This window comes from Aphelocoma coerulescens, chromosome 2 (assembly GCF_041296385.1).
Source record: "Aphelocoma coerulescens isolate FSJ_1873_10779 chromosome 2, UR_Acoe_1.0, whole genome shotgun sequence".
Classification (NCBI taxonomy): domain Eukaryota; kingdom Metazoa; phylum Chordata; class Aves; order Passeriformes; family Corvidae; genus Aphelocoma; species Aphelocoma coerulescens.
In genome coordinates, this window is record NC_091015.1 from 54,868,744 (window position 1) to 54,893,020 (window position 24,277).

The 24,277-nt window shown below is 37.8% G+C and overlaps 1 protein-coding gene across 1 annotated transcript in view; it reads left to right on the top strand.

The window, feature by feature from the left end:
• The window catches only part of LARS2 (leucyl-tRNA synthetase 2, mitochondrial), an 84,883-nt gene that overhangs the window by 43,868 nt on the left and 16,738 nt on the right, over nt 1–24,277 (top strand). The window contains exons 10-16 of the mRNA XM_069007539.1: nt 2,313–2,417; nt 5,082–5,197; nt 6,120–6,403; nt 9,510–9,608; nt 12,451–12,588; nt 20,745–20,848; nt 21,982–22,164. Coding sequence (XP_068863640.1) covers nt 2,313–2,417; nt 5,082–5,197; nt 6,120–6,403; nt 9,510–9,608; nt 12,451–12,588; nt 20,745–20,848; nt 21,982–22,164 — 1,029 coding nt within the window. The remainder of the gene's footprint in view (nt 1–2,312; nt 2,418–5,081; nt 5,198–6,119; nt 6,404–9,509; nt 9,609–12,450; nt 12,589–20,744; nt 20,849–21,981; nt 22,165–24,277) is intronic.

Here is a 24,277-nt window from a genome sequence, read left to right on the forward strand (position 1 = left end):
AAATTGTGTTGGTTGTACAGAACCTGCTTTTTTGAGTGCTTCATTTCTACCTTTAAAAAGTTTGCTTGCTAGTAGAAAAAAAACCAGAGCCTGACTGTGTTGAGTACATAGACCCCTTGTCTAGGAGGTGAGCAAAGCTTGGAGAATTTTGGAGAACAAATTTGCAGTTCTTGCAGCTAAACCGAATCAAAGCACTAACTGCACAAACACATCCATGCACATGCCTTTACCTTCATTGGATCTTGTGCTTTAAGCCAAACCACAGAAGTGCAAAATTTGCTTTTAATAAGGACAATGGTATATTTTTATATTGTTTTTAAAGTGGAAATACTTGCAAAAGCTTTTTTGTATGTCTGTTACCAAGAAGCTTAAAGCTTTCAGTTAAATTAAGAAACTCTCAATTGAAATAACAACAGCCAAAAGCTCTCAAAAAAGAGGCACAATTCGAGAATCAAACTCTGCTATTGTGTACTTCTGCTACTTGTGAATATACTTATAGACATCCTTCAGTTGAAAATAGCTGAGATTGGGGTTTTACATATGAACAGCCAATGATGGCATTTAAATAAAAAGAAATTTTGGATGGTGTTGTATAGACTGTATTTTCACATTAACTAAGACTTTTTAAAAAAATTCCTCAGGAACACTGAAATTTTAATTTAATTAAGTGTAATTGTTTTCTTTTCAATGGACATTGTCTTGTAATTCTCTTGTCTCACTGTGTTCTCATTTAAATAATTAGGAGGATATATTTTTATGTGTTCTAGGAGATAAAAAAATGCTGTCGTGCAGCACAGTAACTGAAAGTTCTAAAACCTTTAGTCTTGAAGTAGAGGTCTGTATTTTAGGCTATTATTATTTAAATAGATGGAACAACCAGTTGTCAAACATCCAGGTTTTTTTGCCTAGAAAAATGTATGTTAATTTAGAATCTGGTAAGTCTAATAGTTTTGACAGCAGGAGGTGTCTGAGATAAAGATTTGCCTGTTACGTTGTTCATTATCTCATTATAATACTCTGCATACATTGTCTTACATTCGTACCTGTACCGTCAGCTCTTTCCAGTTATGATGATAACAATGTGAGCAAATGAGCACAGGGAAGAGCACCTTCATAAACTGGAGTTATTATTTTGGATTCCAGCATGAAAATTATTACTGGGTGGAAGAGAGAAGTTATTTTTAAAAGCAGTGTCCTACCCACTCAGCTTCCTGCTTATGACACTTTTTAGTTAGTTGCTTTTAAAGAATGAAATTATCCCTTTTGTACTTTTTTTAAACAGAGGAAAGCTGTGCGCAGTGGTGTGAATGTGAAAATTTTCTTTATAATATGAATACCTCAGACATCTGAAATTTGGAAAAGTAGTAATCAGAAATAAATAAATGTATCATTTGTGTTAAGAATCATGATGAGATATAACAGCCCTGTTCTCAAAATTGCTGTTACTTTACTACAAGCAGATTTTATGCATTGCAGTACAAGACTTCATAGCCTCAGCTTAGCTCTGAAGAAAGGTGAAAGGAAGATCTTAGCCGCCCGTATTTTAATCACTGTAATTATCATCAACTTAAAGGCACTGAAAAAGTTAGAAATAGGTCCAAATTGAGATCTGGGGTTTGAATCCTCAAAATTTGGATTATTCAGGTTTGGTTTTCTTCTTACTGAGCCACCCAATCTGCACATTGTAAATCAAATTCAGTTTATTAGTTCTCAGCCTTAATTCTCTCCTCTCCTATCTCCCCTTTCTTGTGGACATTGGGTTCCTCATCTGTAATATGAATATGAATATCCTGTTTGGAAATCAGTAGGTTACTTAGGTGGTTTTTAACACAGGTTAAAAAAAAAAAAAAGATTTCACATGCTTTGTAGTTCTTCTTTAAGAAACTAAATCATAAGGATATATGCTCCCATGCAGTTTCATCTGATTTTTTGGTGGGATTTTGTAGCATTGTATGCTAGTACATAAATCAGGGCTTACTCAAGCCAATTCATACAACTTTGCAGCAGGCTGTATTTTGATCAAAGACTCAATTTTTTTGTTATAATCCAAATCTTACTCTGCTTTTATTCAGGTGCTTGTTATAAGTATGTTTTTCAAATCATGAAAATTTATCAGTCTGACTTCCCGAACATTTTAGTACATCTGAGCTTTTCAGAAATGTGAATGGGTTTTTCATTTTCTTTCTTTTTTAAAGAAAATTGTTATTTAAAATTCATGTAAGTTTAAGATAAATGGCTTTGTAATGGTAAGTGATGTTCTTAGCATATCTTCTGTTATATTTTACTTACCATATTGTCACCTTTGTTTTCAGACTCACTTACTTCAGTGACAGCTGTGAATTTGCTTACCAATCAGGAGATTCCTGTAGTCATCTCAGCAAAAACCAATTTTGCTAATTTTCTTGATGCTAAAATAGGTATGTGACATTAGATATGTAAGTGGAATAGTACGGTTTTCAGTTGCTGTGTTACAGCACAAGATACTGTTGTAAATATTTGAACACAGAGGCTCTCTCCTGGACTTTGGAATTCTGTTCTTCAATATGGAAGAAGGAAGGGAAAAGTAGTTATGTGGAGTCTATCTGGGGGAAGAGATTCACAGGATGAGAATTTTAAATGGAAATATAAAATTAGTGATTTAATGAGCTAAATTTGAGAATCTGCATATCTTAAGAAAATTGGTTACCTACAACACGTGTGTTTGGCTGTCTCTCAGCATCCTTAACCAAAACAGAACTGTACCATTTTTTGGCAAACAACTCTAACTTTTAGCTTTTTTTGTGTCTTACGTTTACATGAATTATGTACATCCTTCTAGAGAAATGCTTCAGATGGTAAATGTACAAAAATTCCAACTTTGACTTTTATCTAGTAGTATTTGTGTTGAGGCCAATAAAATAGTTCAGGATAGGTAATAATTGTTTTCAAGTTGTCTTGGACAGTTAGATCCTTTATCTCTCGTGTAGCATTCCCATAATTTAAGGCACCTGATTTAGAGTTGAGGATCCATAGATGGAGGAGGAGGGTGTCGCTAGAGGACGCTGAATCGCCTGCAGTGAGCTTCTGTTCTCAAAGTTGTCTTATGAAGCTGCCTGTCTGACTCCTTTCCTGGGTAGGGAACCTAGTCCCCCAAACTGGGCAGCTAAGTACATACTCTTAGATAATATGATTGTCCTAGTAAGTCAAAGTCGAAATTGTACTAAGTTTTAAAAACCATATCCATTTTAATCTGCACCCACCAAGCTTTTTGTTTACTCTTGTGCTTTGCCGTGATCTCAGCTACACTGAGAAGGCAATGTTCTATGCCAGTCCTCATGGGAAATAGTTATGTCTTCTTCCCTTTTTGCAGTACATTCCTTAACCCTTAACTCCTGTTGTTGCCTCCCTGTTGCTGATACTTCTTTCCTGTCCTGGGGCTGCTGCTTTCACTGCTGCCAATATTGCCTATTCTTGCACAACTGGACTGCATTAAACCAGCTGACTGTGCAAAAATATCTTGGATGGCCCTCACAGGGCTAATGGAAATTATCCACTTGGGCTGTTTCCCTCGCTTATAACATGCCTGCATCTTGCACTTTAGATTTGAATCTGCTTTTGAGAAAGTCTTTCCTCATATAGGAGAAGCCAAATAATTGAGATACCTAATCTTATGTTTCCTTAAAATCTTCTAGTTTGCTGGCACATACCTTAGCCTTATGTCTGTTGGAAACAGCCCAGCTCTTCATGGGAAGCTGTGGGTGCCAGCTGTTGAGCTTTGCCAGTGTACATTAGTAGCATCATCTTTTCAAAAGGAGGCAGACCAAAAAGTGGGACCCACTTTTTTGCATTTGTAGAGCATATTGTGAAGTCACCTGTTGCAGGCTGCAGGGCTCTCTGACAAATTAAGATACAAACATTGTTCTCTAAGAGAGCCTTGAAATGGCAGGAGTGTACATCTGCTGGAAAGATAAAATAGCAATTTTGTGTTTTTCTAGTTAAGGAGTTGCTTGTCACAGGGGAGTTTTGTTTGATTTTCTTTAGTCATCTGCTTCCAAATTTCCACATATTGGCAGAGTTAATGTATAGCAGGCATTTCACTGCCTGAACTAAGATGATTGTTAAGCTGGTTTTGAGTGAAGTAGTTCGTTAATATTCAGCAAATATTTTGAGAGCTTTTTTGTGTAGTTTTCACCAACTTAATGCTGATGTTGTCTGTTGGAATAAGTTTCTTTGCCTTTTAAAGATGACAGTAATTGTGCAAGATTGTTCAAATTATTAATTAAATTGTCATTGAAGGGGAAAAGTATGCAGAAAGATGTATCTCTGTGGAAATAATAAATCTGTTAGTATCTTAATATTATCTCAGAATACATGTGATAATAAATAAAGCTAATAAGTTTCTTAACTCACTGTGAAAGGTAACCCTCCAGAGTAGAATTAAAATGCATGACTGCCCCAAATAATAAAATGCAGAGGGAAAGATAGCATTGGGGGCCTTAAATAGTGTGACTTCCGTAATTCATCTGAATAGTTGTAGGAAGTGTTCTCACTAGTTATAGTCTGAATAGCAAACTGATGTTATTTGAATTGTTTCCCTGAGTTTATAAACAAATCATGTCTTTTGTAGTAAGTTAAAGGAATAGTAATGTTTGAGACTGTTGGTTTGTTGTACATTTGAATAAATTATGAAATCAGAGATAAAATTAATATTGAAACAGGAGGACTCTGCTCTCCATTTAGTCTTTGATTATCATATTAGCAAATAGAATTAAAATTTGTATCATTTAAATATATTACATTTAGATAATATGGCTACATTGAAAATTCTATAATTCTATCCAAAGTTTATGGCTTTATTTTTAGTTTTTTCAGAACCATCAAATTTTCAAACTTTTCTGAAAGAATGACAGAACATTGATGAACATTTGAATTACAGAGGAACTGAGAAATGTATTTCTAATAATTGCTCTTTGAATTTCACTGCTTAAAGGATACAACAACATTTTTACTGTTCTTAAATCCTTTTCTTTAACTCCTTTGGGAAAGCAGAAGTCATTATAAAGAGAGTGTCATAGAAATGAAATGTTTTTCATCCCTTCTAGGAATTCCTAGTACTAGTGCAGAAGATGCTGCAGTAGCTAAGAATCTGGGCATTTCTTTAACTGAAGTCATTGAGACATTGCCAAATGGTTTGGAGAAGGTCATTAATTCTGCAGAGGTAGGTATACAAGTATGGAGTTCTTTCCAATTTATAATAACTATGCAAACTGAACCTGTTTTCTCAAGAATGCCAAATACTTTGTATGATTAAAGTGGTTTTTTTTTTTCTTTTAATCAAGCCAAGCTTATGCTACCAAATTTCTGGGAGTAATTTAATGCTGAAATGTGTTGGTTCTGCTGTAGCAATAAAATAGGTTTTTTCCTTTTGTACATGAGCCGAAGGTTGTACTTTCCTCTGTATTTGTCTCAGTTGTATAATGGAAACTGAATAATTTAACGTGAGTTAAAAGTTGATTCTTATTTCATAGTCTCAATATATTTTTAAGCTGAACATGAACATACTAGTCCTTCTTCCACAAATTCATTGGAATGTGTTTTCAGCCCTTGTAGTAACATATATGCCTCAAGTGACATAGAAATCTTATCTTTAAATATAACTCTTGAAAATATGTGTTTTAATAGCAGACACATTATGTCCCAGGTAGGGTCTAAATGGTTACGGTGAAAGCAAGAACAGAAAATGCTCAAGTGAGCCTAGGAGAAGGAAAGCTGTTTTAACACTTGCATTTCCTCAGTCTCTACCTTATGTTAATGATAGAATTCTGAAAGTTTTGGCATACAGCAGCTGTTAAAGATATCAGCAGTAAATGCAAATATCTGCCAATAAAGGCTGAAGAGTCTACAAGACTCTCAGCCTTGTTCTGTTCAGACCATCAAGAATATTATCCTTTAAGCAAGAAGGTTCAAATGAGCAGCCAGTATGTGAATTGTCTCTTGGATAGCAGGACATTATCCAGTGAGAAGAAGGAAATTATAATTTCATTTGACTCTCAGAAAACTGATTTTGTTTGTTCTTGCACTTCCACTGGCAGCAAGTATAATTTTTTCTTCTGGGTTTGTTTTGGTTTTTTTCCAATCAGATCACTGGCATGACTCGGCAGGAGGCTTTAAAAGCTATTACTCAGCAGGCCAAAAATAAAAGAATAGGTGGAGACCTAACGAGTGACAAACTGAGGGACTGGTTGATATCTCGACAGCGGTACTGGGGAACGCCCATTCCAATCATTCACTGCCAGACGTGCGGCACTGTTCCCGTGCCTTATGAAGACTTACCTGTGGTGTTGCCCAACGTAACCACGTTCACAGGAAAGGGAGCCTCACCTCTGGAAAGTGCCCCAGAATGGGTGAACTGTTCTTGTCCGAGGTAAGCCAGTGCTGTATTTACTGCAGCCTGGGAGAGATTACTTTGCACCTGCCTGTTTCTTGTGCTCTTTCCCAAAGTGTTGGCAATTGACTGGTCTGAGACAGGATGCTACTCCAGAATGATTAGTTTGACCCAGCACAGGGATTATTTCTTTATACACTCTATAAAACACCCTTTTTTTGCCACACTCAATGCCCACTGCTATTTTTTCATAAACAAGCTGAAACAAAACTCATTAGTTTTAAGTTAGAGAAAAGAAAAAAAGGAAAAACAGAATGATCTTCTCCCTGTATCCCATTTCTTAATAGTGTTTCTCACTTCATTTATTAGTTATTTTAATTATCTTTCATCACCAGTGTTCATACAAAGCTTATAATGATTACTGAATTAGTCCTCCTGTTAAGGAAACTAGCACTGTGTTCATTTTCTTGCAAGAGTCCAACAACAAAGTGTTCCCTCAGCTGTATAAATCTTTATCATGAAGAATTACATTCACTGTATATTAAAGATAGCATGTAATTCAGATATGATAGTAAATGCATCTTGTCATTCCTGTAATCCTTATTGCTTGTAGTCCATCTGTTTAAGAAATAAAAAGTCTAAATTATGTAGTAAGAGATTGTGTAATCTTGAGGACTGCTTAGATGCTCTGTACACTGAAGTTTGCATATAGGTTCTGTGGGAGGAACCCATGTAGAACATGAGGTATCCCAGAGAAGTTTTTCATCAGCAGTGCCATGCATTGCTGCTCCTAGCAGACTGACCAAATGGGAAGTGTGTTATCAGGCTGCCAGGCAGGAAAATCAGACATATAAATGGCAATAGGGCTCTCATTGCTAATGCAGCAGATTCATAACGTCTAAATTTATTTTAATACTAGCAGTTCCCTGTTTCTCTGGAAACATGTATTTTGAACTTTGTTGATAACATGTAATTTTTTGTAAAACAGATCTTTACTCCAGGTTTCTGCATAGAAAATTTCTTCTCAGATGTGCCTATTGAAATTGCACATAGTAGTGTATTTTAAAGTGTGATCTTTGCAGTGAAGCCTTACTGAATAAGATGCACAGGTTTAGTAAAACCCTTAGAAATGCCTTGGTCTACAATTCCTAATTTCAATTGAAAAATTTTCCTGTTGTGACTGAAAGTCACTGTGTGCACTCTTGGCTTCCCCCATAACCTTAGTTAAAAATTATTTACTTGTTTACCAGGCAATAATATACTTTTGATGTATAGCAAATCCTTATGGTTTCTGGATAGCTATTGTGGCTGCCTTGCATAGAAATTAGTCAAAGGCATTTGCTTAGTCAGAAATAAGGTCACTCAGGATTCTTTTCTTAGCCTAAAATATGGTAGCTTGCTGAAATTAACTTTTTTTTTAAATTCTCATCTTTATTTGTTTTCCTGATTCTCACCTATTTGACAGCTATCGTCAGTATTGCTCATCCACGTCTGCTACAGTTACAAATCTTTTGAGCTATTACTTTTGTGTGCATAGTCATCCTTGCTTTTCCTTCCTCTGAGAAGCTACCTCATCCTTTCCTTTAGTTCTTCTCTCCAGTAATAGGGTTTTTTATTAGTTCCATTTAATGTCTAGAATTAATAAGGAAAGCCAGATGGAAAGATAAAAAAGTCTGAGTATTTGAGTGACAATAATGTTAACAATCATAAATGGGAGGAGATGCCCAAGTTATTCTTTGTTATACAAGTCCAGGTAATTGTGTTAGTCGTCTGAAGATTGTCTAATGAGATTACAGTATTGTGCCTGTAATCACAATATTGATATAAATTGTATAAACTCTGAAAGATGCCCATGCTTCTCTGTGTTAGTGAGCCATGTCCATTTAGAGCACAGAGGCATGAAGCAGATGTAATTATGGTTCAAAGTATTCTTGCTTTTGACAGAAAAGCCATTCTTTTACATTGGCCAAGTCTTTGCTTATATGTACAATTTAATAAAATGGTTATTCTACACTAAAAAGCAGTTAGAAGTAAAACCCTTTATTACATTCTTTTCGTTGGAAATAAAACCTGGATGTAGAGGAGGACCAGGGACAGAGACAGAATAAAGGACAATGTTAGGTGGTGATGCTCTTGTAAACTTGCCTTGGCAAGCCAAGCTGAAGTATCAGGCAGACAAGCAGATACATGTTGCATCTCACTCATCAAGCCTGATCAGAGACTAAATATAGAAAATATGAAATAGCCAGTCCTCATTTATTATGTACACTTATTATACATATACATACATTTAAACTTACATACAATTATAAACTGCATACATTTGTTACATATAATCAATGGCATTTATGTACAAGAGTGTCACAGATTGCAAAATTTCGTTGACATTAGAATAATCCCATTGTTTTAGTAGTAAGAGTTATAAGAGGGATCATTTACAACAAATGGAAGTTTATTAAGTGTGATTATTGGCTCCTACAAACAATGAATATTCAAGGAGAAATTAACAGAAAGTAACCTGAGCTTCTAAAATCTATTTTGAAACTGTTCCTTAGGGCTGCCGATATAATTACAAGCAAAAATCAATTTGCTGTCATCACAAGTTAAAATTGTGCTACAAGGTCTAGAAGAGATTTGATCTCAGTGGAAGCTGAAATTAAACTAAGTTAATTTTTTCTAGAGATAATAAATGGAATCTGCAAAGATCATTTTGTACAGACAATCAATGAGAGGCAACCACCTGACCTTTCTGCTTAATCTGCTGGTACCTAATGAGTGTGATATATATTCAGAACCCATTAACTTTATGGCAAAGTACGCTTGTCTGTGCTTTGTATCTTTTAAAACGCCAGTTCCAAAAAATTCCAGGATTGAGAGGGTTGTCCTGTGCAGTGCCATTTTCTTCTGTTGCTGGATGTGATGGCTCTTCAGGCTTCTTTTTGGCTTGCTTTTGCTATGTTTTGGGAGGGAGAGGGAAGAACTCCGCCCTTTTACTGTTGTTGGAGTTTTTCTGAACGTGTTACTCTTCAGACTGTTCAGTTTTCAATCTGAATGTCTTTGTGGCCACTCTGTCCATGTTTGTTTGGAGTTTTTTCCAAGCTTGTAACTTACCTAAGAAAAGCTTTTCTCCTTCTCTCTTGCTCAGGTGCAAAGCAGCAGCACGGCGAGAAGTCGATACCATGGATACATTTGTTGATTCCGCTTGGTACTACCTGAGGTACACTGACCCTCACAACACAGACAGGTGAGGGCTGCAGGCACAGGGCCTTGGGGGAAAACCTGCTACACAGAACAGAAGGGCACACTCTGGTGCTTCCAGTTTCTAGCTGCCCTTGCAGTCTATTGGCAGTGTAAACCCCCTGCACTGTGTGCCCTCATTATGTGCCCTCTGGGCCTGAGCACAGCACAGGGTAAATGTTGTGGTTTAACCCCAGCTGGCATCTAAGTACCACACAGCTGCTCGCTCGCTCCCCACACACACCCTGTGGGCTGCGGAGGATAATCAGGAGCAGGAAAAAGAAAGGAAAAGTCATGGGTTGGATAAGAACAGCTTAATAATTGAAATAAAGTAAAATATTGTGATAATTATAGTGAAAAAGTGAAAAGGAGAGAGAGAGAGAGAGAAAACTCAAGGACAACAAGTGATGCACAATATAATTGCTCACCATCTGCTGACCAATGCCAGCCCATCCCTTAGCAGTGATTGGCATCTCCCAGCCAACTCTCCCAGTTTATATACTGGGCATGACAGTCTATGGTATGGAATATCCCTTTGGCCAGTTTGGGTCAGCCTTCCTGGCTGTGCTTCCTCCCAGCTTCTTTGTGCACGTGCTCTCTGGCAGAGCATGACAGCCCAAGAAGTCCTTGACTTAGGGTAAGCACTGCTTGGCAACAACCAAAACATCTGTGTGTTATCAACATTATTCTCATACTGAATTCAAAGCACAGCACTGTACCAGTTATTCAGTTATTCAAAAGAAAAAGAACTCTATTGCAGCCAAAACCAGGACAATATATGGAGCTGGTCTAAAGATGTGGTATTTGATTGCTCCTGTGTCAGGAGATCTAGAAGAGCAGGATGTGTAAACACAACTGTGTAAGCACAGGACCAAGGACCAGAAATTTGCATGAAAGGGAATTATGGGGCAGGGCACGGAGAAAATGTTCAGCTGAGTTGAAGACAGCCCTTAGTCGGGGCTGCCATCAGGAATGACAGCCTGCAGTGACTCTGAGACTGGTAAATTGCATGGAGTGTACCCTCCCCAGCAATGCACTGAGTAGTTCGGTGTGTGGACAGGCACTGATGTTCCACTGGTAAGAAGAGGAATAGTCCAGTGTAACATCCAGCTGCCAAGCATGGCACCTTCACTTCTCTCCTCTGGAATTCTGGTGACTCTTGCCATTTCCTTGTGCGCAGACCTCAAGTGAAGAGGCATCACAGCAATCTCCTGCTGTGTCAGCACTTCCACTACATGCATAATTAATGAAAGGAGATTTTTCGTGTGCTATGGACTAGTGTCTGCAGCATGGAGAGTGTGGGAAGACAGATGTAGTTATTTAACTGTTTTTCTGCTTCATAGTCTGCCTGTAGTAGTGCTTCTTGATAGCACTGTTTTTTCCAAAGAGGAATTAGTGCAACATCCCTACTATGTGGCCTGAGGAAGACAAGGCAGAGTTGCATTTCAAAACATTGATACCACATGATGAGCTGTTTGGGCATATATTTGTTTATATATTGTGCAGAGCAGTGTCTGGGAACATACTACATCTACTCCGTGATTTAATATTGCTGGGCCAATTTTTTTTTTTGTATTTGCAGCACTAGTTTGGTTAAACTAGAGAAAAATCTTCTGTGAACACTTTTATTTCATGTCAGTTTTAATATTTTCTAGTGATAGCATGAATATATTATTACTGTAACTGAGTTAGGCAGATTGCTTCCCCTCCATGACAGTTTGAAGTATTTTTTGTGTGTGGGCAAGGGGGACTTCTCCAGAAGTTGAAGAAGAAATAGTTGGATGTAACATCCAACTGTCAAAGTAACAGCTTCAGGTAGATTCATCTGTTTTATACTGAAATTAGGACATTTATATGGACTTCTGCACTAAATTGCTGCCTGCATTTGATTTATTTAGTTAGTTCTTTTAACTAAGCTACGCATATGTAAACCCTTCATTTCCATAAACCATATTTCACTGGTCTACAGTTCAGGAGAATTACTCTGTTGATTCTGGAACCCTATGAACAAGTTAGGTTTGATTTGTTCCACCAAAGACATGAATCCCAGATCCATGATTTGCTTCTGGGCTCATCTGCAAGGAAAAAAGTGTCGCTATAACAAAAATTACAGATGGAATAATCAGACAGACTGACAAAACAGGTAGATTTGTTAGAGCCGGGGCTTGGAGCACACATTAGAGAAGAACTTCTGTACAAAAGGTGTTTTGCAGGCCCACTACAGGAGACATGGAAGTATGTAATGAAGCAGTAAGCAATTCTGGGAAACCATTCAGGTGACCTCCAACGACATAGTAAATATGCTGTAAATGACAAATTTACTGTCACTTCATCGAGCATCCTTCAGTTGGGGTGCTATGACCCATCTCATTCTAGAGAGGGTTCTGCAGCCTTCAGCTGCATCATTGCCCCCTAATGGCAACAATGCAAACTGCCAGTTGAAAAAATCAACTGGTTTTGAGTGGTCGTGTTTTTGTCTTTCACTCTAATCTATTTGTATATAAAGCTTGCTAAATACTAAAAAATTTAAAGCTGGCCACTGGCTATTTTTAAAAAAATCATTTAAAAAGCAATCAAACGTTTTCATTGCTTTCTCAGGTAATTGCTTGCCTGGAATATAGGAAAATAATCTTTTTGTGAATCTGCATCTCAGAAGAAATTTAATTTTTGTCTGTAGTAAGCATTTCACTTCTTAAAAAATTAAAAAGATCTGATAGCAAATTGAAGTTTCATTTCACACATATTACTTCCAGTAAACAGTGTTGTCCAGTTAAGGATGATGAGCTACTTTGGTAGCACTGATCTTTCTTTTCAACATTGTATTTTTTTATGTAATTGTGTTTTTTCAGGCCCTTTAATAGTGACTTAGCAGACTACTGGATGCCTGTGGATTTGTACATTGGAGGAAAGGAGCATGCAGTTATGCACTTATTCTATGCAAGGTTCTTCAGCCATTTTTGCCATGATCTAAAGATGACAAAACACAAGTAAGCCTTATATATTTCTGTTAAAAGCTTTCATATTTCATTTGACTTGCAAGAGTATTAGTGGACCCTGTTGTGATAGTGGAACATTACATTGAATAATCTTGAATTTCCCTGCTTTGTCAGTACTTGGTTTCTCACAGTGAGTTGCACTTCCTGTACATGTTCATACAAAAGTTTTTATTGCATGAGTATTAACTGGCTCAGATCAAGTGATAAAATGCTGCTGTAGATTTCCAGCCTGCAAAAGCATGCACAAACTAGTAACTGAAGGCATTCTGTGTAGTGCTATTATTTCGAATTAGGTAACTTCCTGCCAGTAATAGCATTAATTTCAGTGGAACCATGCATATGTAAAAAACTAAGCACTCCTATAAGTCACCGTATTATTGGAGCTGAGCAGTACAAAAAACTTCTTGATAGGCAACACCAGTATATTTATCTGATGTGAATTTATTTTTTATTTAATGAATTTTATATATTTACTTTTAATTACTCTTGTTGATGATGCTGCTATAGCCTATTTCACTGTGTTCTGTTTTGGTTAGAGGTAAAGTTTGATGGAAGAAGGTGAGTCATCTGCTGTTCTGTTCTTTGTCCTCTCAGATAGGTTCTAAGTCTAACATCCCCATTTCTAGTGAAATTCTGCTCTTTTGTACCCTGAAATGTCATCCTGAGCTTGGAGGGTACTAGTGGCAGAACAATGAAACACTGGTCCATGCTCTGTCCTGTTCTCCCATCAGCAGAGATGACTGGATAAAAAGAGATTGGATGTAGCACTCTGTGCCATGGTTTAGTTGAGGTGATATTAGGGCATGGGTTGGACTTGGTGATGTTTAATGTCTCTTCCAACCTGGTGATTCTATGATCTATGAATAGACTGAATCAAAATGAATGGCCCCATGAGAAGAACTGCTTAGTAATTTCTCTGCTCACAACTCCTATAAGTTCATTCTTTACAAGTGTGATGTAAAAAACTTGATGTAAAAGAGGAGCCTAAATATATATGTCACTGAATTGACTTGAGTGCTGTAGTTTTGCTACAAAACTAGAATTTAAGTAGCTGTGAGCCAGAAAAAGATGGACTAGTTACTGCAGCTAGCAGAATATTTCCCTGAGTTATTTCCTAATTTTGGTGAAAATAGGTAATGTGTTTTCATAACTCATTCTTGGCTGTGCAGTAGTTTGCAGCGAAAGCTGTGTTTGAAATATTGGATGTAGATGATTTGTGTACCTATGTTTCACTGTTGTCTGCAGCTTGTATAGCTGCAGTAGGAAGGTTGTTTCTTCTCTCTCGGAGTGGGCCTTTCAAAGTAGACCCTTTCTCTCAGAGGTCCTATCCCTTCAAGCAGAGAATTTCAAAGTTTTCCCTTGAAAACAATTTTAGGTTTATTAATTCTACAAAAGATTTTACAATCCTAATCCATCAGCCGCCTAGTGGAGCTGTAGCACACAGCAGCAAAATGTTCTTTTGCTAGTCAAATTCTTCAACCTTCCAAAATGTCATTAACTACAGTGCCTGAGGCATTGTCAGTATAAAGTAAGATCACAGGGCAGGGGAGATTTTCTTGGAAAGTAAGTGGTTCACTTTGATATACAAGAAAAAAAGGCATGGAAAGAGGCCAGCTGGACTGAAAAGGGACCTCCTGTGTGACCTTAAGACCAAAAGAAGTGCAAGAGAAGTGGAAGTAAGGATGGGCTACCCCTGGAGGAGTATAGAAGCATTTACTGGATAGGCAGTATGGATAATGGAAAGGTCATAGCTCAGCAGGTATTGAAACTGGTGAAGAATGTGAAGGTGGTAAGAAGAGCTTCTGGACATACATTGAAAAGAACACCAAGAAAGACATTGGCCTGATGCAAAATCCAACAAAGAGCCTAAGTAGAAAGGAAGTATTTGCCTTGGCCTTTGCTGTCAAGGTCTGTGCTTAGTATGAAAGTTTGAAGGCAAGAGATCCTACCCACTGTAGAGCAGAATTGAGTTAGGGTTCACTTAAGTAAACCAGACACATAAAAGTTCTAGGCATGAAAGATAAAGTGACTGGGAGTAGCTACCATGGATTTACCAAGAGACAATTATGCCCAACTTAATCTGCTTTCCTTCTATGGTGAGGTGATTCCATCTGTGGATGAGGAGAGAGCTGTGCATATCTTTTACCATGACTTCAACAGAACAGCTGGGGCTGTGCCATCTATGTGGGGTGGGTTACAGCTTAAGAGAAGGGTTATGGGGTCCTGATGAACACCAAGTTTGAGGTGGGTCAGCAGCTGGCATGACAGTGTACTCCACTAGCAAAGCCATGTCCAGCTTTGGTTATCTCTGCTCATCATTCAGGAACGACTGGAATATTGTGTCTAGTTTTGAGCCCCTCACCCCAGTGTGAGGTACACTGTCGAACTGAATAGGGTATAGCAGAGGAGTACTAAGGCAGTCAGGGATTGGAGCATATGACATACAAGAAGAGGCTAAGGGAGTTGGGTGTGGTCACCACGGAGAAGAGAAGGCTAAGGAGGGAATGTAATTCCTATCTACTGCTACCTAAAGGAGGTTTATAGAGAAGATAGAACCAGACTCTTCTCAGAGATGTACGGAGAAAGGAAAGGAGCAACAGTCATGGATTGCAGCAAGGTTCAGCTGGACAGAAGGAAAATAGTTTTGGCAGGGAAGGTGAGGAGACTGGAACCATTTGACTTCAGACATTGTGGCATCTCCGTCATCACATATTTTCAAAACTCAGCTGGACAGGGCCTTGAACTACCTGAAGTTAGGTCTGATATGAGAACAGAGTTGCACCAGATGACTTCCAAAGGTCCCTTCCAACCTGCATTATTCTAAGGATTCTGTGATTCTGTAGCTGCATTACTTTGGATTGTGTTTTGTTCACACTCTGGTGTGACAGAGCAGTAGCACAAAAGCTGTGTAGTGTAGCCTGGTCTAAATATGGTAAATTGCAGAAAAAACCTTGTAATTTCAATGAAAAAAACCCCTTAAGAAACACTATGTCTAGTGAAAATGGCAGAAGAAAATCGAAATTGCTTTCTGTAGAAGCAGTTTGCAAGACTGTGGAGAATTCCTTTGGCACCATATACAATCTCAAGAACTTTTGCACATGTGAAGATCTGTTACAGCATTGCCCTGAGGGCTGGGTGTGTGCAGTGCTTAGACGTGTGCTCAGACTGCAAGATGACTGTAACAAATTCATCATCATGCACAAAATTGTTCTCTTGCTTTAGCTCTATGCAAGGTAAAGCATTAGGTGCTTTGAAGCCATGAAGTCAAGTTAGGATTTTGGTTTGATATGGAAATCGTAACTCCTTTATAAATATTACCATGTATTTTAAATGTTTTAATGTTAATCAGAAGCCACTTTTGCTCAGTCTTCTGTTAGGACTGCTCAAGGGCTGGTCTAAAAGATCTGAAAAGTGTGATTAGAAATAACAGGCTTATTGTTAGGAAGCTCGAAGTCATGACTTTGAAGCCCACAGCTCTGGGGGAAAACACTAAAATGTTAAAAAACACTGCCCTCTTGTGCATTTTCAATCTTTCTCTAGTAGCTTAGGTCTTTTTCACTCATTAAATGAATAAAATCGTTTTATCTCAGTTAATGAGACCTGCCACCATTTAAAGTGTCATCTAGCATCCTTAAAAATTTTTATAATTCCCCTACTTATCTGTAGTAGCTCTTTATATGTTTTCTTTATGGAAATTTTCATTGTTTGGCTCCTATCCTCTGACTTTCAAATCCATTGAAATATTTCTGGGTAGTCTTTAATTCTGTACTAATGGCTATTAATACAATGATGTGGTTGAAAACAGAAGTTAAAATTTCTGTAGTTTAGATTTTCAAAGCAAGCTCTTCAAATATGGTATAATGATTATCATAGAAATATTATAGGCAACCGGTATGAAATAGGCATTTACAGACACACATACTTTGATAGAAAATGCAGTGTTTGTAGGCATTTAAAATTGTGAAGGTGTCAATATAGCTTAAATATCCCCTAAAGATGAGGCATGGTCTCTTATTTTATTTTTTAATGCATTGGACTAGAGACGGTGGGAAAGAAATGCTGCTCAATTTCTCAGTAATGACAAGGCAGAATAAATGGTACCCTGTGGGTATTCATACATGTGATATCAGATTAAGCTCAAATTGATGTCAATTTGTTCTAGCAGTCTGGTCTGTAAAATGCAGTGCTTCTATAAATAATTCACAAGCCAGCAAGCCCTCCCAGCTGTGACCACTGCTGGGAGAGGGGCCAGGTAGGCAGCTGGGGTCAGAAAACTCCTCCTCTATTCCAGCTTAGTCCACCATGGCGAGAGTGTGCGGACGCACTCAGTTGCACCTGCTCAGCTGTGCAAGTACAAGTTACACAGAATTTGGTTCTCCCCTAGACTTCAGTAATCAGTTCTGTCTGATGAACGATTGGAAATGGAATCTAGCACATTCTTCCTGAAGGATTATAAAGCAATAAAAAAGTTTACGGTTGCCATTAAGTCAGCAGATTTGACTCTGATAGAGAGCAAATCTGCTGAGTAAGAAGGCCCTATTTTCACATAGCTGAGTTACAGAATAAAAGAAGATATGCGTGTGACAGAAATAGCTTATTCTGTGAAGGAATGATGCTACAGCTTCTCTGCATTCATTTAGGACCTTATCACTAGTGCTGATTTTAAGCAAAAGCACTCAGCTGTTAACTGTGTGAAATCTTGAACATTCAATATTGTTTTGTCTTTTTTTGCCTAAAATTATCAGCTTCCTTCAGTCACCTCCACAATGTTGCATAGCTATATCTAACATCAAGTTTCACAACCTCCTGGACTCAGCTGATAGTGACTGACCTAGTCTTGTCTTCACTCCAGGGCACAGCACTTGGACTCTCTCAGCCTTTCTAAAGGTGCAGGGTGCAAATAACATTCAGTGAGCTGCCTTGCTAGGGCTATCCCTTCTTCTGAATTCGCTGTTTTATCGCTGTGGCAGGCTCCACAGAGTTCTTCCAGCCAGGTCATCTGTAATAGGATTGGAAGTCCTGCTGTTCACCCTGCACAGAGCAAAGCAAAAAGCATGAGGACACAGCACTGAATTCCTGGTCTGTCAGTCATGCTTGCCCTACCATCCATCGCATGGTCCTATAGAGAGAGATCAATCTGTCATAGAGATGAACTTGTATATGAGCATTAAAAAAAGAAGATGGATTTCACACTTCATGGCTGGCACAGCTGATCTGTCTCAGAGGTGTCAGGCACACTTTGCAGGTGGGACATACAACACAATCAAAAGCTGTAATACGGCCAAGGTCTCAGTGCAGATACTCCAGCATAAGCACCAACAAACTTCACAGGCAGGTGAAGGCCTATCCCATTCCAGCATACCTACAGTGTGAAATGTGGCCAAGCATTCAAAGAAACTCCAGACACCTCTTCTGTGCCAGAAATGTCAGTGTGTCTGAAAATGGCTTAATTTCATTATTCTCAGTGTTTTGGATCAGGAGGTATTTATGATGCCATGACTGGGTGCTGCAGTATTTAGGTCAGGTTTGCATCACCCCTTCTGTGCTGCATCCCCTTGGCAGTTCCTTATGCAGCCAAGAAATGCATCCCTGCCTTTGAAGTGCCAGGCATGTTTGAGGTGTGCAGTTTTATTGACGTGAATTCAAGTGTAACTCTGCATGTGAACATGAGATGGAGCCACCACAACACTGCCAAAATCACTGTGCATTCAGCACAGGGCTCAACTGGTTTACAGCCCTGTGTTTAGTAGATGGGCTCTGGCTTTCTCATTTTGGGCATGTCTCCATACTCCTGCGGTTTCCCACTAGGAACACATGGTTGGTGTTTTTTTCCCCATACTTGGTAATGTATTTTGTATTGCGTTTTTGTAGCCTCTGTCACCATAAACAAAAACAAAAAATGCTTGTTCCTGCATTCAGCTTTTAGTAACTTGGCGTATGATCTGAACTAACTCTTTGTCATTAAAAATAAGTGTTCCTTGAAAAATCACTTCCAGTGGAGAGCCCTATCTGATTTGGATGATCTGGCTACCTCATTAGCTTTATTTTAGATAGCAGGAAGTGTAGCTATTTTAATAACTGTTTGAGATCTTAAACAGACTGAAGTACTGAATGACAGGGAGGGGATTTTTTTTTTCTGTGGTGTAATGTCTCTAGTTTGTAGAAGAAATGTACGCTAAACTGTTATATCCTGAAGCATTTTCCCACCATTATTGTTGATAGGGTTACAAGGTTTTTGTTCCAAATTTTCACCTTCTAATTCACTTGGATAATTTATAATACTTTTTAAATATTTTAGATTATTTTTGCATCCTATTTTAAAATAGTTTTTCTTGGTTTTGCTTTCTAAATTTGACTTCAATTCTCATTCCCTTAAGTTCCTTTACTTCTAAACAACAAGATTTTTCAGTCAACCTCTGAAATACTTAGAAAATACTTACAGAGATGCTTGAATTACTGCTCTTACTTAACATTGTTGATAAAACCAGGTGGCATGGCAGAGACTCATACTTCTTTGTGACTGTGTGATACATCAATATGTGCCAGTACTTGTAGAATATTTATAAGTATACAAAATATGCAAGGAAGAAAACTCACGTTCAGACTTGAACGTGTTGAAGATAAAATATGAAGCCTGTCACTTTCTCTCCCAGTTTAAAGTTTTGTTTTCAAATATCTCCTTACTTTGGAGTCATCAAAAGTGTTTAAAGACTAGTACTTGGAAGATATCTGCTTTAGTGCGGTAGAAACCTGCCTAATTGTTACATAATTTAATAATACTCTAATTGCATTATTAAATTACTTTGTTTTAAATCATGAGATAAATTGTCATGTAATTTATATTTCTTAATAAGGTAAAATGCTATATTAACTCCTTAACAATGAGTCATGTTTTGGGTTATGACTTTTCCATACATGTGGTTTTACTATTTCTTTTTTAGATGGGAATACTCTGGCTTTAAAAAAAAATAAGTTAATAGGAGTAATATATCCTTTTTACATAAGTTGTTTTGTGCACATTTGAGGCTTTGTTGGGTAAAAGTGCAGAGAATTTGGATTGTTTCATGTTGAGCACACATCAGCATTAGGAGGTGCAAGTCAGTATTAACCAGTGCTGATGATCACGTCCTCCAAAAGGATGGTCACTGATGTCCCTGTGTTGGAGGATCCCATGAGAAGGCTTCCAGACTGTGTATGCCTTCTGGGACTGGCTCCATACCTCCTTCCCTGTCTCCTGCTGTTCTTGAGGCTGTGTTAGAACTGCCTCACTTTCCTGTACTGCTAAGTGGGAACCAAAAGCTTTAGAGATTAATTTTGTTGCCTTTTTTTCAGTGAAAACAGTGACAGACGTGTGACTCAATGCATTAGAAATGCAAGATCATTAAAGGAGGGGGCCGCAATAATGTATCAACCGGAGCAGTGCTTACTTAGAGTTTATTTCTTGCTGAGTGCACCACTGCCCTTCAAGGCTCTTTTTAGCCCTATTGTGTACTCATTTCATGAGAGTTTACTCTCCCTGATGTAAATTTTCCTAGAAAACTAAGGTGCTACAAAATCAATGCACTGAGATATGAACTTTTCAGCATTGCCCTTTTTCTAGTGTACTTTTTCATACTAGCCTTCCTGGCTAGTTCTACAAAGGGACAAGGCATGTGGGTGGTTATGTTAGAGAAACTGTCTTATCTGTTTATAGAGAGAAATGTGCAACAACATTGATTTGTTCAAAATCCTGTGCTCCTCAGAGAGAAGCTAGAACTAAATATTTGTAAGACAATGAGGTCAGGTACTTGAATGCTTTTACACAAGAGATTTAGCTTGAAGTTAGGGAAATTGTACTGTTGGCCAAGAAACTTCTGTGTATTATCCATATGCTAATTTAAAAAGTGATGTTAGAATAACTTAGTACTAAGTCAGGGTACAAGAATGTGAGCAGAATGCAAATAAATACTTATACTTGCCAGACAGCCACCATGAATAAATGCACAAGGTACTCGTTCTAAGGTGACAACTATTTATGTATAGTCAACTTGAAATTCTTGTTTCATTAAAAAATTGTGCCTGATTGGCTCAACACCTGAGGCTTATCATAAAGTATGCTTTTGAAAGCTCTTTTCAACAGAGAAGTTTCTTTTTCCTTCCATCCTTAGGGAGCCTTTCCATAAGCTCTTGGTTCAAGGTCTTATCAAGAATCAGACATTCAGACTAACAACAACAGGCCAGTGTTTGAAGAGAGAGGAGGTTGATCTCACTGGTAAGAGAAACTGCATGGGAAAATCAGCATAGGTGCATCCCTAAAGCCAGGGACTGCTTCAGTGTACAAGTCTCAGTGCTGGGAAAATTTGGAAGAGTAAATGAATCCTTCTAATGTTTAAACTGGAGAGCAGCTTCTGTGAGTTTTGGATTTGTACGCACTGCTGAGTGCACAGAGATCCTACTAATCCAGCAGCTTTTAATTGCATCCAAACGCAGAAATGGTGCTGTGGTATTATTTTAACTCCCATGTAGTCCAAAAGATCAAAAGTCAGTTTTGTTAAGACAGTGCTCAGCAGCCTGCTGAATGGAGCCAGTTAGTCCCAGCAAAGAGACAACCTACAAAAACATCATGGCAGAACTAATACAGGTGCAGGTGTATTCAGTAGATATTAGGAATGTAAAACTTGTAGGAAACAGTGCTATTTCTCAAACTCTTTCTAGAGCCTTCACTGCATAAGCTGTGAAGCAAGTCATTGCTATGGCACATGTAGCAACAAAAATGGTTTGGTCATATTTGCTTCCCTTAAGCATTCCTCTCATACATCTTTGTTTTCACTGGATACAAACCCTGTAAGTCAGTTAAAAATCAACCAACCAACCCACCCTCTTAAGTTTTGCCACTCTGTTATCCTATTTTCTTCTAGAAATGATTGACATCTTTCTCTAAATTCATGCAAGAGAAAGCATGCTCTTTTCAGGATAACTGACTGCAACTGGAACCTATAAATCTGGTATTTGTAAAAGCTAAGTACAGGTCAGAATTGTATCCAATCAGTACAGCTATCTAGGAAGTTTATTTAAATGTCGTGGTTATAACAAAGCTTAAATATCAGGAGCTGTCAAGGCAGCGCTTAGGATGCATGCCTGATACAGCTTCCAAATGGTAGGAGACTTTTTGTCATGATGTGATGGAAGTGTTAGGATATTACTGGTGTTAAAATGTTGACATAGGAAAAATATGGGAAGGAAAAGAGTGTTTGAAATGGGTGGTATTCCTCTTTAGGCTGTTTTGGAAAAAAAACCCGGAACACTATCAATAGTTGTTTCTTCTCATGCTTAGGGAACAAAATTAATTGCTGTTACAAGTGAGCAAAATTTGTTTCAGTATTTTTTGTATGTCTTAATATTTAGGAACTGAGCCAGTTCACCTAAAAACTGGTGAGAAGCTCCAAGTTTCTTGGGAAAAAATGAGCAAATCTAAGTACAATGGAATAGACCCTGAGGAAATAGTGAAGGAGTATGGCATTGACACCCTACGTCTTTACATTCTGTTTGCTGCTCCTCCAGAACAAGACATTTTGTGGGATGCTAAAAGTAAGTCACATTGCTTCTGTTGTTTTTGTTGTGGTCTTGTTTCTTTTTTCTCAAGTATTATATTTTAAACACAAAATTAATACAGTTCTTGATGCCCAAGTTTTGGAAAAAATGAATTAAAAAAGTATCATAAACAGGTTTTATGATAAACAATTTTGCTTCTTTTAAAAGAGAGGGTCACAAAGCTGTCACTGAGAGGCAAACTTGGAAGATTATTGCAAGCAGCTTACCTCATAAGCTAAAAGCACATATGAAAAGTACTTCTTAAGTTGTATTTTCTTCTGAAAACTTGGACCTCATTATCTTTTTTTTAATTAGCAATGCTTGATTAACTGAAAATTATTTTTCTTTATAATCTGTTTTTTCTAGTCATATCAGATCACAGATACAACTTTACAATATTCTGTTATTTGCATTTATTAACATGCATGCAGTGGCTTTTGTAAGCTGGACTATGAAATACTTTTCAGAAGAATCTCATTAGAAGATAGTCAGAGTTCCTAGTAATTAATATTTCTAGATAGGACATTTTTATGAACTTACTTCTTGAATAAGTTAAGAATTACCCTCCTGTGCACTTATTTACTCCTATCATGCAATTCCTCATACTGACAGGTCTTAATTTCTTTTATCTACTGTGGTTCATAAATTTTAATGTAGTCTTATACATTCATTTACATTTCACTTTCTTGTTGCATAAGGCTTTAAAAAGACACTTCACACCTGGTTTCAAGAAGTGTGGTTCTTCATTCTTTCACATGTTAAGTTCTTACTACTTAGTTCAGCCTGAACTAAACTTTATTTCAGTTGTGTCTGCCACCCTTTATATTCATGTGTGTTCCTTTATATATTATTGCACTACTGTATGTACTGGAGGAGTGGGCTTTATGAGTTCTCAGTCAGCTTTCTGTCACCATCTAATCACAACAGTAGAGAGCTAGGCATTTGAAAAGGTCTCTTAAAAAAATTAATCACTTAGAATCAAGCCTTAACAGCTGCATCCCAAACACTACCCAGATACACAATTCCCTCTAAGGCAGCTAATTTGGTGATGCACAATCTTTTTGCTGTATTTTTTGATCATGAAAATGGAATAATTAAATTACTGTGGGGATAGTGTGTACCAAATCTTAGTTGCAAAGTATACAAGAACTTGGTGATTAAATGTTTTGTAAGAAAGCAAAGCACATGCGGTTATAATGTTGGCAAAAATGCATTTAGTCATTAAAGCCAACGTGTTTACCACTTGAGAAATACAAAGATAGATTTCAGGGTCATTTCATGTTAAAGAGTATTGGAAAATGTGAACAAAAGGAGATTTTAGCAGCCTAAAGATATTTCCAGGGGAGAAGAAAATAGAAAGTTAGGTGGAAAGCATCTCTTAAATCTTTACACTTTGGTCTGAATTTCTTAATGATAACAAAATTAGGAATGTTTAAATTAAAGAAATCAAGTAGGTTGTGTTGGGTTTGACCTTGGACTAGATGTCAGGTGCCCACCAAGCTGCTCTATCACTCCTTGCTTTTCAGTTGGACAGGGGAAGAAAAGTACAGCAAAAGGCCTGTGGGTTGTGATAAGGACAAGGAGATCACTCAGCATTTGCCATCATGGACAAAACGGACTCAAATGAGAAATTAATTTAATGTATTACCAATTAAAATTAGAGTAATGAGAAGTAAAACCAAATTTATGCCTTCCCCTCACCCCTCCCTTTTTCCTGGGCTCAACTGTCTCTGTCATACATGGGGGAAACTCCTAGAAGCTTCCCAGAGAAGCCATCCTTGCAGCCCGTCACTATCAAAACTTTGTCACACAAAGCCATTACAGGAAATTCTCTCATTCAGAGAATATTAGATACTGGTTCTCAGTTGTCATGATCCTTCTCTTCACTAGATTTGTTTTGATAGCCTTTTGATGATTGCCCTCCAGGCTAGATTCATTGTCCTTTCAGTGGTGGACATCAAGGCAGGGCCTCACATCATTCTCTCCCGTGGTGTGAGCAGCCATGGAGTAGGACTGATGCCTTCAGGGTCAAGGTGAACACAGCTTCACAGTCTCCCATCCCAAACTAAACTGCATCAAAAGAGGGTACCAAGGATCAGAGCCTGTACTC